Here is a 16,721-nt window from a genome sequence, read left to right on the forward strand (position 1 = left end):
TAAGCAACAAAGTTTTCCTGTGACAACTATTTTCTGCATTTTTATAGAATCTTTTAACCTATTTTTGCTTTATAAGCATGGAATTGACCTTATTTGCCTATTTTTTCACCAACTTTGCTAAACTTTGTAGTTAATCTTCATGATTGATCAATATATTCTTTTGGGTCATCTAATAATATAATAATGTTGAATTGCATGATGGTTTTATTTCTTCTACATATTTTTCCATCTTTCTTTCTCTTATAAGACTAAATTGGTTAGTACTTCCAATACAACGTTAAGTGAAAGAGCTGATACCCAAAGGCACAAACATAAAATCCTGCATCAGGGATTTGTTTCTTGTGATCACTCTAGAAAACAATTTAGTCAAGGTCCTGTCAGTGGTTAAACCGTGGTTCTTGTGGTCGCCTGCATCCTGCAAGGGGAAGGGCTGATAACTGATTCCAACCAGTTCTGAAGGCATGGGCAGTGTAGCCCACCTGTCACCTGTAGTAACCTTTTAGGTGTTTTTCCTACTTAAGGCTTCATGAATACTACTTGCATCTCATGTTTACAGTTATAACAGAGTGAAGTATGGGAAGGAACATGCAGTCAGAAATCAGTTCTATAACACCTAGCTGTCAGTCATATCTGCTAATTACCCTGGCCCCAGCTGTGGGAACTCCCAGGTTTCTCCCACCAGCCTGATCTGAGCCACAGAGAGACCCCACACCACCCTGTTCTTGAGCTGTGTGGCTGGAGTGCATCCTTCTCCCTTGATGGCGTTACTTTCACTTTCTGATTTCAACAAACTTTGCTGTTTTGTCCTGCTTTCCTTGTCTCCTGGATTAGTTGATCAGGACCCAAGACAAGAACCTGGAACGTCCCCAGGTAACCATTCTGAATGTCTTTACCAATTAAATCTGCCAGACTCTGTCTGGCCTTGAACTTATGTTGCCTGCTGTGCTTGCATTCATTTACCACCTGCATGTCTTCTTCAGAGTAATGCCTCTTCATGTCTTTTGCCCACCTTCTAACAGGCTTGTTTGCTGATTGAATTTTGTGAGTTCTTTATGTACACCAGATATGAGTGCTTTGTCAGATATGTGGTTTACAAATATGTTCTTTCAGTCTGTGGCTTATCTTTATCCTCCTGATGAGTTTTTTGAGAAAGCATAAAAATGTTTAAAATTAATAGAATTTATTGGCAGTACTGTGATTTGAACTCATGGCCTTGCACTTGAGCCACACACCCCCCATTTTTTGTTGAGTATTTTTTTGAGTAGGGTCTCACATTTTTACCCAGGGTGGTCTGGGACCAAGATCCTCCCACTTACACTTCCCAGGTAGCTGGGATGACAGGTGCACATCACCACTTCCAGAAGTTTTGTTGAAATTGGCAGTGGGGAGGAATCTTTTGCACTTTTTGCCTGGGATTGGCCTCAAAGAGCCATCCTCTCGATCTCTGCCTCCAGAGTAGCTAGGATTATAGACATGCTCCGATGAGCCTGACTATTTTTAGAACAGCTTTAGTTTACAGAAAAATTGCACAAAAACTCAAGCATTCCCGTATTCCCCTCCCCCCACCCACTGCCAGATTCTCCTGTTAACACTTTGCCTTAGTGTGATCCATTGTTACAATTGATGAGGCCGAACCCTAGAAGTCAATTCATTGACCTTTCCCAAGAATTAGTCCTTTGGTTTTTTGTTGGTTTTTCTGTAGTTTTTCTATTTTTAGTGTTATTGATTCTCTCTCTTACCTTTATTTCCTTCCTTCTAATTATTTTGCTTGTTCTTACATCCTTCTTTCCATCCTTCCTTCCTTCCTTCCTTCCTTCCTTCCTTCCTTCCTTCCTCCCTCTCTCCATCCCTCCCTCCCTCCCTTCCTTCCTTCCTTCTCTCTTCCTCCCTTCTTTCTTCCTCTTCCCTCCCTTCCTCCCTGTCTCTCTCCCTTCCTTCCTTCTATTTCTTTCTTTATTGCAGTGCTGGCTTTAGTTCAAGGCTTGCTCGTACTAGACAAATACTACTTCTGAACAACATCCCCAGCCCTTGATTTTGGAGACAGGGACTTACTATGTAGCACAGGCTGGCCTTGACCTCTCAAGATCCTCTAGGCCCTGTAATCACAAGTGTTTGTCACCACACCTGTCACCTTTTATTTTTAATTCTTCTTAATATTGGGGATAGTGCCCAGGGCCTTACACATGCTGGTAAGAGCTGCACCACTGAGCTTCAATCCCCTGTCTCCTTTTTCTACATTCTTGAGATGGGAGCTTAGAGACTTTCGTCTTGTCTAATTGTATCAGTTTCTTCCTGCTGCTATCACAAATTACAACAAACTCAGTAGCTTCAAACAGTAAGAATTTATTGTTGTAGAGTACTGGAGGTCAAAGCAATTTCAACAGGCTAAAATGACGGCATCAGCCAGCTTGCATTTCTTGTGGAGGAGAGAATCCTTGCCTTTTCAACTTTTAGAGGCCACCTGCCTTCTCTAGTTTGAAGCCATTTCCGCTATCTTTCAAAGCCAGCAGTGTGTAGCACCTTCTCTCCTCGCTAACCTGTGCCTCCATCCTTATTTGTCTTCTGTTTCCCTGATTCCAATCAATCTGTCTTCCTCTTATGGTTATGTTGGGCCCATCTATAATCTAAGGGACTTAATTTAATCCTATCTGTAAGTCCCTTTCATAATAGAAGACACCATTATTCACTGGTACCATACGACGTTTTGGGGAGGTGGCTCTAAGTTGTGCTAATGTGTATCTTATAGTGCTTAACTTTCAATTGCATTGTGGAGTCTCATGTTGTATTTTCATTTTCACTTACTTAAATGAATTCTAAATTTTCCCCTGAGGCTTCCTCTTTGAACTATGAATTACTTAAAAGTGTGTTTTTAGTTTCTAAGTGTTTGGAGGTTTTCCTGTCATCTTTCTGCTATGCATTTCTGGTTTAATTCCATTTTGGTCATGGGACACTCTATAATTTCAATTCTGTAAAATTCGTTGAGATTTGAGTTGGATGCAGTAGGCATTCACCATCACTTGGGAGGCTAAGGCAGGAGGATGGAAAGGTCAAAGCTAGTTTGAGCTACACAATGAGAACCCATCTCAAAAAAACAAAAAACACCCAGGCTGGGTGTGTGGAGGTGTGGCTCATGTAACCCGGGCTTTAGAAAGCTGATTTGCTAAAGAGCGCTGACTCCTTACTTGGGTCCAGGAATTAACTAAAGGCAGGAAACAGTTAGATGGTAGAAATGGAAGGAATAAATTGACAGTGAAGAAAGAATAACCCAGACCACAAAAGAAAAAAAATACTTTTTTTATACCCAGCTTGCCTGCTGGCCAGTTTAGTCTGTTTCCTGATTAAACTTTCTTTCCCTCTCCGTTTAATTTGGGAGGATCCAGTAAGGAAGATTAACTCCCTTTGCTCTCCAATTAGGCCAAACAGCTCTCTACCCCTTGTCTCTCTCTGACCACCAGAGCAGTAAACCTGCCAGCCAAGACACACTGCTTCAGAGAAGTGGCGCCAGACACCTGGAGAAGCAAAGCCAGCAGCATGGTGAACATGCATCTGGTCACACAGTCCATATGAGCCCCTGAGCTCCCCTTTAAAAGGCACACATTTTTCTCTCAGAAGTGGGACGACAGTGCTCTGAGAGGTTGACTCTCCCTGTCTTCTTCTTCATCAGACGAATAATAAACCTTATTTTCTTTTCCTCAAAAACCTGCTCTGCTTTTTTGTAAATTGTGACTTAGCATTGAGGCAAGGGACCAGTTTTCCAGGAACAACGTGAGAGTCCTGCCTAGGAAGGACAAGACCCCAAAATCAAACAAACAAAAAAAAACACCCAAAAAACTGAAACCAATCAAAACCAGAAAATCATGTGCAAAACTCCTGGGTTCAAGTCCAGAACTGAAAAAAAAAAAAGGTTGATGTTTGGTGTATGATCCAGGTTATGGGGGCTGTGGAAAGAATGTACATTGGACTGTTGTTGGAGTTGTATAAGTATCAGTTAGATGCTCTTGACTGGTGGTGTGAGCTTTTCTGCATCCTTGCACATTTTGTCTACTTGTTCTGGCAGGTATTGATAGAGGGTGTTGAAGCTTCCAGCTATAACTGTAAATTTCACCTTTTAGGTCTATCACATTTTGCTTCACATATTTTGCAGTTTGGTTGTTTGCCTCACACACTTTAAGATCACTAGGTCTTCTTGGTAGACGAGAGGTCTGAGCTGTAATTCTGAAGGCTGTCGTCTGAGAAACCATAATCTCTAAAAATCTAAAATCCTGAAAATATAATTCCAGAGAAAATAACACAAATTATTTAAAAGCATTGGATCATTTTTAAAAGAGGTTTTATTTGAGAAGCTTAAAACCATGATCTGTCACAATATTTTACACAGTAAAATAGGGAACGATAACATACATATTTTTGCAAGCATAACCAGGCAAGTGTGGTAATGGCGCATGGATGAGTACAGCAGTTATGAGTGGATGAACTGTATTAGTCTCACATAAATATGAGATCCTGTCTCCAAAACAACCACAGCAAAAAGGGCAGAGGCATGGCTTAAGTGGTTGAGCACCTGCCTATGGAGCACAAATCCCTAACTTCAACCCCAAGTTCCACCAAAAAAACACCCCCAAACAAAAATACAGTGAATCACCATGGCAAATAAAATCACCCAAGGAGGTAAGATCTAGCAAGTTTTATCCTTCACAAATGCTGATGTACAAAAAAAAGACATCTCTTCATTTGTGGAGGAAGTTGTAATACTTTTTATGCACACACAGGATGTGTACACGCAAAATCAGTGCTGTGATAATGCACTTTGCATCTATGCAAAAACACTTAAAACGAATTTGAACTCTTCAAACAGCATTACGCAATTTATACTTACACTATTAGAATACGGAGCATGCTGAATTGTAAAAATGATACAGTTTATATCAGCAACTTATCTTAGACAAAGGAGCTAAAAATATACGATGGAGAAATAGCAGCCTCTTCAACAAAAACTGCTGGGAAAACTGGTTAGCAGTCTGCAAAAAACTGAAACTAGATCCATGTATATCACCCTATACCAAGATTAACTCAAAATGGATCAAGGATCTTAATATCAGACCCCAAACTCTTAAGTTGATACAAGAAAGAGTAGGAAATACTCTGGAGTTAGTAGGTATAGGTAAGAACTTTCTCAATGAAACCCCAGCAGCACAGCAACTAAGAGATAGCATAGATAAATGGGACCTCATAAAACTAAAAAGCTTCTGTTCATCAAAAGAAATGGTCTCTAAACTGAAGAGAACACCCACAGAGTGGGAGAAAATATTTGCCAACTATACATCAGACAAAGGACTGATAACCAGAATATACAGGGAACTTAAAAAACTAAATTCTCCCAAAACTAATGAACCAATAAAGAAATGGGCATGTGAACTAAACAGAACTTTCTCAAAAGAAGAAATTCAAATGGCCAGAAAACACATGAAAAAATGCTCACCATCTCTAGCAATAAAGGAAATGCAAATTAAAACCACGCTAAGATTCCACCTCACCCCTGTTAGAATAGCCATCATCAGCAACACCACCACCAACAGGTGTTGGCAAGGATGCGGGGAAAAAGGAACCCTCTTACACTGTTGGTGGGAATGTAGACTAGTACAACCACTCTGGAAAAAAATTTGGAGGCTACTTAAAAAGCTGGACATCGATCTACCATTTGATCCAGCAATACCACTCTTGGGGATATACCCAAAAGACTGTTACTCCAGAGGCACCTGCACATCCATGTTTATTGCGGCACTATTCACAATAGCCAAGTTATGGAAACAGCCAAGATGCCCCAGCACTGACGAATGGATTAAGAAAATGTGGTATCTATACACAATGGAATTTTATGCAGCCATGAAGAAGAACGAAATGTTATCATTCACTGGTAAATGGATGGAATTGGAGAACATCATTCTGAGTGAGGTTAGCCTGGCTCAAAAAATCAAAAATCGTATGTTCTCCCTCATATGTGGACATTAGATCAAGGGCAAACACAACAAGGGGATTAGACTATGAGCACATGATAAAAGCGAGAGCACACAAGGAAGGGGTGAGGATAGGTAAGACACCTAAAAAACTAGCTAGCATTTGTTGCCCTTAACACAGAGAAACTAAAGCAGATACCTTAAAGCAACTGAGGCCAATAGGAAAAGGGGACCAGGAGCTAGAGAAAAGGTTAGATCAAAAAGAATTAACCTAGAAGGTAACACCCACGCACAGGAAATCAATGTGAGTCAATGCCCTGTATAGCTATCCTTATCTCAACCAGCAAAAACCCTTGTTCCTTCCTATTATTGCTTATACTCTTTCTACAACAAAATTAGAAATAAGGGCAAAATAGTTTCTGCTGGGTATTGAAGGGGGGGAGAGGGAGGGGGCGGAGTGGGTGGTAAGGGATGGGGTGGGGGCAGGGGGGAGAAAAAAAAAAATAAATAAATAAATAAAAATAAAAATGATACAGTTTAAAATCGTAACATAAAGACTTCAAAGGGGAAAAAACCTGAAAAACTGAAAAGAAAATCCGACATACGACAAAGTGTATTACAGATACAGATTACACACTGGCAGGGACACCAACGTAATCTGTAACATCTGACTGAATCTCGTGATCACTAACTGTACTTTGAAGTCTTTTATTGTCACATTATTGTTGCACCAGGGTATATTGTGGCATTAACAAGAATACTTACAATAGATCCTAGTTAAATTTATCCACTCCATCATTCTCCTTTCTCCCCCGCCCCGTTCTCATAACAGGTCCCTGTTCTCATAACAGGTCGCATCTTTCCAGTTTCACACATGAGTATATATTTCCATCATGTTCACACTCTTTCACCATCTCCTTATGGCCAGCCCCTTGTCGGTGGTGCCAGCTCCCAGGCAGCACCTGTTTTACCATTCTGTACCCTGTTTTGAAAAAGAGGCATTTTTGTTTGTCTAAGAAAACTATGCAGGGAGTGTCATTGTGACTTTTCCATGTATATGTGTATTATAAACTGAACCGGTTCTTAGTCACAGTGAACAGCTGCTTCTTTTAAAGTATAGCTCTCCTCAACGAAGAGGAGAAATGTTCATTTTCTACGTGTCACGGCTCTCTTTGAGCTTCTTCTATGTTCCACATACGTGACATCGTATGCTCCCACCATGTGGAAACCTATTCCACAGACACTCACATATACAAACCGCAAACTTAACAGAAATAATACTGGTGTTCAAACAGCAGAGCCACCACACATATGTCGTCTTACTACACTGTACGCATAACTATATTTGAGCTAGTCAGTAACTTCACTCACTTCTTTAGGCAAATGCAACTTAAAGTCATTAAAAGCACCTGGAATTTCATCAGCTAGAAGGAATAACCATGCAGACAAATGGTACATTTTTTAAAATCAAAGTTTCATCATTGCCTTATCACTTGGCCATTCACTTCCCCAGAATTCCTCTGGTTTTGTTTGTTTTGAGACAGTCTCACTGGGTTGTCCAGGCTGTCCTTGAACTAGCTATCCTCCTGCCTCAGGGTTTTGAGTGCTGAGATCATAGGCATGTGCCACCACAGTGGACTTTATTTGTCATGGGAATTATGATTTTGGGGATTTAGGCTTTTAGGACTTCAACCTTTGGCAAAGTGATTTTTGGGTTTTAGTCTTTAGAGATTTTGATCTTTTGTGATTTCAACATTCAGGACTGTCGAGTTTGAGAGTATGACTTTGGGGATTATGATCAAAGTACACTATTTGCATGTATGGAAATATTAGAATAAATCCTCTTTGTACGATTAACATACAGTAATTAAAATAAAGAAGAAAAAAAGATTTTTAAAAAAGAGAACAAACGTGAAAAAAGAGAACATACTCTACTGATTATTGACATTGAAAAGCTCAGAGCTAACAGATTCAAAGACTTGGGACTATTTAAGGCAATAAAAAGAGCTTTTAGCAAGTCTGTCACTGTTTGGGTTTTAAGACAGTAGTTTTCAGGGTAAGGCAGTTCCAAGCTGGAATCATAAAGGAGGATTGCCTCAGGACTCACACAGTAGATCTTTGTCAGGATACCCACTTCCCCAGTGTAACCACCAAGTTTTACCAGCTTCTGCTTTAAAGTTCGGGCAGTTAGGTTAGAATAGGATTTTAACTTACAACCTGATTCATTGAGGAAAGACCCCTCATCTACACCGACAAAGGTGTACAGGACTGGGACCCTGTCCTGAGAAATCAGAAGCCCATCACAGATCACCTCCTGGTTCTCTTGCAAACCCAGATCCAAAGACCAGCTCTTAGATATGATCAGTACACCTTGACTAAGAGAGAGCATTTCTTTATGTAGTAGTTGTTCAAGTCTTTCATGTTGTGAGAATACTTCCTTGCAGAGGTTTTCTGGAGTACAGGTCACCTTTTCTGGCAGCACGAGATATGGAAATAATGATAACAAATTATAAAAATATAACACTGGGAATGTCCTATGTAAGCCATGACAAAATAGCTTGTATTGTACCATCCCTCCTCCCAAAACAACTACAGAGGCTATAGAAATATATCAAATAATGATCTAAAAGACTGCAGAGAGACCAATACAAGCAGGATTTAAAAAGATTTTGTTTTTTCCCCACAGTACTGGTATTTGAATTCAGGGCCTCGCTCTTACTAAGCAAGCATGCTACCACTTGAACCGCTTTCCTGGCCCTTTTTTGTTTTAGCCTTTTTAAAAAATATTTTCTCACATTTATGCGTGGGCATGGCTGGACCATGATCCTTCTATTTACCCCCCCTGCACAGCTGGGATGACAAATGCATGTTATCACACTCAACCTTTATTGGTTGAGATGGAGTCTTGCAAACTTTTCACCTGGGCTGGCCTTGAATGGAGCTTCTCCCAATCACTGCCTCTCAAGTAGCTAGGATTACAGGAGTGTACCACCACACCTGGCTTATAAACCAAAATCTTCGATAGTGAGGAAACACAAGTAGTAGCTCCATATTTACTCCTGCTTTTTCCCTAAGTATATTTTCCACATGAAGATATAGGTCAACAGAACCCAAATAGCAATCAGCAGTTTCACTGGGCTGAGGAAAAAGGAATCAGATTCAGGGCTGCCAGAGGAGGTAGAATTTGCAACAAAAAAATCCCAGAGAGGATGAAACTTCAGGGAGGAAGTCAAATTCTACATGCAAATCTCCCTCCACTTATTGGCTGATACAGGGTGAGATGCTGAAACACAGATGAAACTCACACCTAACTGGGAGCCCAAAGAATTGAATGTAAGTTTTATCAGCCTCATGGTGCTGGGGAAACTCTGATTAGAACTCAAGTGTCAGCAAAGAGGAAGGGCCTTAGAAAATATTCTAAACTTTTAGTTTAGATTTCAGAAGAGCCATAACCTAATAGTAAGGGCAAAATTCAAAGAGATTATTCCTAAAAAAAAAAAAAAGCAAAGAAGTAAACTTTAATAGGATTTAGATAACCACTGGTGCTTTATCTACATGTTAGAACAACATAGAACCTTCCGTGGAAGAATTTAACATCTTCCAAAACCTGGAACTCATAATCCATGATGCAGTAAAAACTCAAATGACATGATAAAATAAAGGATTCTAGAACTAGAGCTACACATACGGGGTTATATGCTGGAGGTGGCAATGGCAGATCAGTGGGAAGAAGTGGGCATTTTCAGTAATTGGAGCTGGGGAAAGTGGGTATCCACATGGAATAAAATGAAATAGCACCCCAATCTCTGACTGTTGAGATGATTTGATTAGGTAATCAAATGTAAAATGCTAAGTGCAAACAAAAACGTTCAGAAGAAAATGAAGGAAAACATCATTGTAACCTTATTGGCGATAATCTCTTAGACTGGTCTCGAATACTTTTTTCTTTTTTTGCAGTAGTGGGTTTGTACTCATGGCTTTGTGCTTGCTAGGCAGGTGCTCTACCACCTAAGCCACTCTACCAGCATTTTTTTGTGCTGGGTAGTTCCAAGATAGGATCTGGTAAACTATTTGCCTGGGCTGGCCTCACAGCAATCCTCCTGATCTCTGCCTCTTGGGTTGTTAGAATTACAGGAGTGAGCCACTGGTGACTGGCAAGAATAAAACCCTAAAATGGTAAGCTTGACTATATAAAAATGTAAAAACTACTACTTTTCTGAGTATACTTTAAGAAAAGAGAAAATGCAAGCCAGACTCTTGGAGAAGAGTCTGTAATACCTGTGACTAAAAGAGGATTTTAGTAAGTTATTCCTACAAAAATTAATAAGCAAAAGATGAAGTTTAATTGGAAAAAGATAGACACTAATGGGCAAAAGTCAAGTAGGCACTTCACAAATGAAATTCATATGGTCAGTAATTACGTGAAGAGGCATTCAACAAAATTTATGTCAGTGGAAATGCATATCACAAGGAGATGCTATGTTGTTCCCATCTGACTGGATGAAAGTCAAAGAGAAGTAAGAGAAGAAACATAAGAGAAATTGACAGTTGGAGGGAATGCGAGCTTTCTAATATATTGTTGATGGTAGTAAAATGACCTATCTAATTTGGAACAAAATTGGCATTATGTTACCACTTCAATATACATACAACTTCTGCAATCACAATTCTACCCTTAGGTGTGCTCCCAAGAGAAACTCTTGCACATACACACCAGAAGACTAAATAAATAAGAACATTCAAGATAACACTGTTATCTTGCAAAAGCTAGACCATAACTCAACAAACACAGATAAATGAGAGATGATGAGGACAAGCAGCATTTCTACGGTAACTGAATGTAGCTGTGCCTAAAGCTGTAGACTTCACAGTGAATGGCATGCCTGTATCTGTATCTCATACTTCTTTTTTGATTACACGAAACTTAGTTGGGTTGCTGTACAGGCATGAGCCACAGCACCTAGCCTACCTATTATGTTTTTTTAGCTTCACAGTTTCTGTTTGTTTCCTTTTTATGTTATCTAACTTTTATTGATATTCTCACTTTGCTCATATATTGTTTTCCTGATTTCCCTTTATCCCCAGTACCCCCCGCCAAAAAAAAAGCAGAGGGAGATGTGTGTTCCTGTCATTATGAGCTTTCTTTATGGTATTATAGTTAATTATGGTTCTGTAGAGTCAATTTCTATTTCTTACACAAGAGGACTACCCCAAATGTGAGTCTACCTTCTCTGATGACCTGACAGAAGAAGAGATCCTCTTATCCCAAACTCAAAAGGCTCCAGGGAGAATCAGTTTCATTTCTAACCAGTGGAACAGTTCCAGCCCTACATCTTCCATTAGTGTGTTGCCAAGCAATGAATGTTCCTCCTTTCTTCCTGTAGACTCTGTAACTTCTACCAAACTACAGGCTGTAGTTTGGAGCTATGGCTCATAATTTTTATTTTTACTTATTTTCAATATCTAGAGTCTAGCAGCCTTTCCTCCCAGCCCTCCCCCAACACCCTCTCTTATCAGGCCCTGCCGTAGGTGAAGCCTTCTGGTTCACCCACCACATGGAAAAGTGACAGGAATTAAATCTCACCCCCAAAAGTGCGAAAGAGGGTGCTCATACTACTGGGAAACTTAGAACTCATGGGAACTGCAGTTTATTCACTGCTAGTGGATTTGCAGGCTAGTCTGAGATCCTGGCCATCTCAGTTCAACACTCATACCTAAGTAAAATTTTCTGTGATTTAAAACTACTATTTTTCAGAATATATCTGGGACATATACTTAAAAATAATAATAAGCCCAGCCATAAAGAAGAATGAAATCTTATCATTTTCAGGAAAATGGTGGAACTGGAGGTCATCATGTCAAGCAAATAAGCCAAACTGAGAAAGACAAATATCTCGTGAAGAACCTAGATTCATAAATACAAACAAGCAAAAAGAGGCAAACCTAAATGGAGAACTGTTAGAGGGCAGAGGGACCAGGGGAACAAGGAAGGGTAATGGGGGTGAATAGTATCAAAACACATTGTATGCATATGTGGAAATGTCATAACGAACCACATTATTTTATATGATAAAAACTCTTTACAACAAACAACCACCAACAAAAAATAAGGTGGTGATTGGAATCCACCAAATTCCTAGTGCCTAAAACTCTTTGACCTTCCTAAAACCTTGGGTCTGGGTTTACACATTAGTTGTTTCTTCTGAAAGTCTCTATACTTTTGACTATGAGGAACATTCTGTCAGATCTAAACTTGGGATTTAAGCTGTTTTGTGAGCTACCTTTGGTGGGAAAGGGGGATGGCATTCAGATCTTCGAGTTAGGTTGATAGAAACTGCACGAGGGACAGAGTGACAAGCGCTACCTCCCGGGCAACCAAAATCATGTCACATTCTTTGCCCTCTTCAGATAGTACTTTGTATTTTCTTTGTGAGAACAAATCCCTTGGCTTTTTTTCTCTGCTAGATTATAAATTTCCTCTTTCTGGATCTAGAAAGATGTCTAGAAATATGTCAAGTCGCCATATTTCCCCAACTTCCCTCACTTTCAAAGCTTCAAGATGAGACACCCCCATGGCGGCTGTTCCCAACTCAAGTGCGAACCGCAGAGCCCAAGCTCCCTCTCCCAAAGCTCCTTGGCCCCCTCCACCCCTCAAGCGAGGCAGACATCTCAGCGGTACCCCAAGTCCCAATCCTCACAGGCTGAAGGTTGCAGAGAATGCTCTAAAGACAAGACGTCAGGAGCAAGATTCCCAGAAGGTAGAAAACTAGCCAGGGTGTCCCCCAGAGCGGAGGGGCTATACTGGGACCCCCACCTCGTCCCAGAGCCGGGGTTAGACCCGGGCCGGGGGAAAGGGAAGAACTCACCTTCGCACTGCTCCCGCCACGCACGATCTCTGGAAGCCGAGAGCGCACGGGTGCGAGCGTGGGTCCTTGCGGGCGGGAGATCTCTGCGACCTGGCGACGTCCAGCTACAGCCGCTGTCTGCACTCTCCGGACCGGAGTCCGTGCACCTCGTCTTTTCGTCTTTGGCGCTTCCTGTCTGAGCTCGGGTTCCTCCACTCTAGGTTCTCATCTCACAGAATGTACCAGTCGGCGAGGCGCGCCCAATAAGCGCCTATGCGCAATCGCAATCGTCACTGTTTGTCAAAGTAGAAGCAGCCGGCGCTTAGCAGGAAACCCAAACTCTCCAGCTTTAGCCACGTCCCCTCTCTCTCCCCTCGTGCAGCAGCACTGCTCTCCCCTTCCTTAAAAGCGCCGGTGCTGCTGGGGACCAGAGACCAGGGACCAGGCAAGAACACCTGTTCATGCACAGGGAGGACACAGCGGCAAGCATTGGGCTCCATAGGAGGTAGATTTGCTCGCCTACTACCCCTGGAAGTTAAGGACCTTCCTGGGACCAATCTGGGGTCTCCAATGGCTGCACTAGCGGGGGGGGGGGGTGAAAAAAAGGGGAGGGGGAGCGCAAATCTAACTTAGTTATATTATAAGAACATATGTAAATATCACAATGTATCCCCCTGTACAACTATTATAAGCTAATACGTTTTTTAAAAAGACATGCAGTGTCTACAACGCCACAGGGAACTTATTTAAACTCCCCACAGAGAGACCAAGGAAGGTCCTGATGTCTTGATCTTTGCAAGGGCTGAATGAGGTCACCCTGGGAGGCATTGTAGGGGGACACCATGGGAAATAAGGATGTATCCACTTACCAAGGAAATATCTACATATTGTCCTCCATGAGAGAATGATTCCTTACATTTAAACTAGGAATGATTTGGGACCTCCAGAAGGGTATACCCACCACCACTGTATCCACTACCCCCTTAGGAAATGAAACACTACTTACTACAACTGAAGTGTCACTGACCTCCTCCTACCCTCATTTCCTCCCTCCCACCTTTTCCTTCTCCTGTCTTCTCTCCCATTCCTCCTCTTTTTTCTCCTCCATTCACACCATCTTGTCTTCCTCCTCTTCTTCCTGGAAGGAATAAGGGGAAGATGGAGTTTAGGTTCTGCCCTACACCCATGCTGGATGTAGTGTCAGTTTGGCACCTCTGTCCTGTAGATTGCTGCATGTTCTTGTCACTGAGAGGACTGGGAAAGCTGAGTGCTTGTGTTTTCCTTTCCTGCTGTTTGAAAGGGAGACTGCCTCTGGGCCTCCTTGTTACCAATCAGCAGGCTGGGATTCTTTTACTTTCTCTGGATGGAAAGCTGATAGGCAAAAGGTGACTTCTTCAGTGTAGATGGTTCTGGCCCAGGGACTGGACTCACATACCTAGACACTATGCCTCTGGATCCTGAGAACTAGGGACTTAATTCTGGGCCTTGGCTGTCAGTTGCTCCACACTCAGCGACCAGTGATCCACTGCTCCTAGCAGCAGCTAGTGTTGACAGCAATGGTTGATGGTCCATGTAACAGCTCAAAAGCCCTGAGTGTCAGGACCCTCAAGTCCTACCAGTGGTTAGTGTTGAAGCTGTGGGACCTTGGATGTCAGGCCTCTCGGCCATTCGAGCTTGGCAGTCCTTGGAATGCTTCCAGTGACCAGGGCCCTCAACCTCTCATCTTTCACTCTTTGCAGTCTCTTATCTTCAACTCTACACAGCCTGTGCCTTCCTTCTTACCTTCCTCTGTCATCCTTCATCATCTCAGCTGCCTCTGGTCCCTATAGTTTCTGTCCTCATGTACTGAACTCTGGAATCTTCAGCCACCTTCTTGCTGCTACTGCTGCTACCACTTGCTGAGGCTGCCATTGTTGTTGCTGATGTTGCTACAGCCTCAGTTACCAGTGCCACCATCATTGTTGTCTTCTCTTCATGTTACCAGCTCAGCCTGCTCTCCCGTGATAAAGATCACAAGTAGGCAAGAAGAGACCACTTGGGAGAAGTCTTTTTTGGGGTCCAATGTTTCAACACAATGGACAGCACAGGAGGGTGACTGACTCATTTGTTTTGTTTTTGAGCTGGGTCTCACTATGTAATTCAGGCTAGCCTAGAACTTGCTATGTAGTACAGGCTGGCCTTGATCTCTGGATCCTCCAGCCTCCGTCTCCCATGTTCTGGGCTTACAGGTGTGTACCCACTACACCCAGCTTCCCAGCTGACTTAAAAAGTGAGCTGAACTGCCCTGTTATATAGCCAGGAGGGGTGATGTGGCAAGGGTGAGCATGCACATATATGATTATATTTGCACCAATCACATCACAGCCTCCAGTCATAATCTCCTCATAGGGACCAATCACAGGTCTTACATAAAGACCAACCACAAGGCCCCCAATTGCAACAAGCACTAGCTTCTTGCTGAGGAGGTATTCCCCATCCCATCTTGAGTGAGAATAGCTTCAACTCTCAAAAGGATATGCTGTATCCACAGATTTGCCTATTGTGGCTATGTCACATAAATGGGATTGTGAGTGGGTGGTGTTAATGGTTATAGATCTGAACTCAGTCTCCAGGCTGGTTCAAGTGGACTAATGAGACCCATGTCCATCCAGCCACTACAGTTTATTCCTCTTATAGATTAGAGTCAACAACTAGGTAAACATATCATAGAAACAAATACATAGAAGCCTAGGAAACAGTTTCTCCAAGGAATAATACAAATCTGATTGGATAACTAAAATACTTCTAAAGGATCTTAATTCTAGGAAAATAAATCCAACAATAAAGGACTTCATTGAAATACTTGAGCTCAACTCAGCATGAGCTTAACCTTCCAGGCAAGGACAGGTTGCACCTCCAAAGGGATTTCATATCTGTACTCTGTTATCAATAGTGCTAGTACAAGGCCACAAGGACTTCAGCCAAATTGTTTTTTGTTGTGCCCTCTCACCAAAGATCAGCTATGTTTGAACAAGTTGAGTCTATTGCTCCTTTGCAGCAAGGGGGATCACACACCATGGGGTGTTTAGAACTTCTCAGTAAAAGGATATTAGAAAGGCAGAGTGGTTAATGCCACCCCCCCCCCCCGCCGCAACCCCAGGAAGTGATATAGCCTACCCGAGATTAAGAAGCAAATGCCAAATAGTTCAAACTTCCTAGTCTGTCCTTATCACACCTCCAGCTGATTTTTGTTTTCGTTTTTGTTTTCCTTTTTGTGAGCTTTTGCCTGTAAGTATTAACACTGTGCACCCTGAATAAGTTCAGAATACTGTAAAGTAGATTTTGTGTTCGTGGTGACCAGTCCAGATATTGAGATTTTTCCAGTTTTTATTCCAACACAGATCAAAATGTTAGTGTTAGTTCCCTTTCCTTTTCTTTAAGAAAAAAAAATGAGAATAGAACACATTAACACATGAGCAGTTCCTTCTTCAACAAAATGCAGCATTATCTGTTTCTCTATATCTGGATTAATAACAAATCAAAAGGATCAGGAATAAGTTAGATAAACAGACATGGGAAAAAACATGAATGTCATTTAATAGTAAGGGAAACAGGAAAGAAAAAAGTATTCATAGAATTGCTAAACACACTTGAATACTGTGGAATTGGGGTACAGTCAAGAATGAGTGTAATTTACATGGTCCTATGAACATTTTTAAAATTTCTTTTATTCATATGTGCATACAATGTTTGGGTCATTTCTCCCCCTTGGCCCCTGCCCCCTCCCTTTCCCCCTCCCCCAGCCCCCTCCCCCCCACCCCCTTGCTACCAGGCAGAAACTATTTTGCCCTTATCTATAATTTTGTTAAAGAGAGAGGATAAGAAATAATAGAAATGACCAAGGGTTTTTGTTAGTTGAGATAAGGATAGCTATATAGGGAGT

The 16,721-nt window shown here is 41.7% G+C and overlaps 1 protein-coding gene across 1 annotated transcript; it reads right to left on the reverse strand.

The window, feature by feature from the left end:
* Nucleotides 1-6,646: 6,646 nt before the first annotated feature.
* LOC141413774 (schlafen family member 12-like) lies at nt 6,647-9,501 on the reverse strand. The gene has a single exon (XM_074046258.1). It carries the CDS (start codon nt 8,524-8,526, stop codon nt 7,822-7,824), a length of 705 nt encoding a protein of 234 aa, XP_073902359.1. The 5' UTR covers nt 8,527-9,501; the 3' UTR covers nt 6,647-7,821.
* Between the last annotated feature and the right edge of the window lie 7,220 nt (nt 9,502-16,721).

The sequence above is a fragment of the Castor canadensis genome, chromosome 11 (assembly GCF_047511655.1).
Source record: "Castor canadensis chromosome 11, mCasCan1.hap1v2, whole genome shotgun sequence".
In the NCBI taxonomy this organism is placed as follows: domain Eukaryota; kingdom Metazoa; phylum Chordata; class Mammalia; order Rodentia; family Castoridae; genus Castor; species Castor canadensis.

Excerpts from the sequence above, each read along its gene's own strand:
- LOC141413774 (XM_074046258.1), bottom strand. The coding sequence starts at position 8,526 with ATGGTACAATACAAGCTATTTTGTCATGGCTTACATAGGACATTCCCA.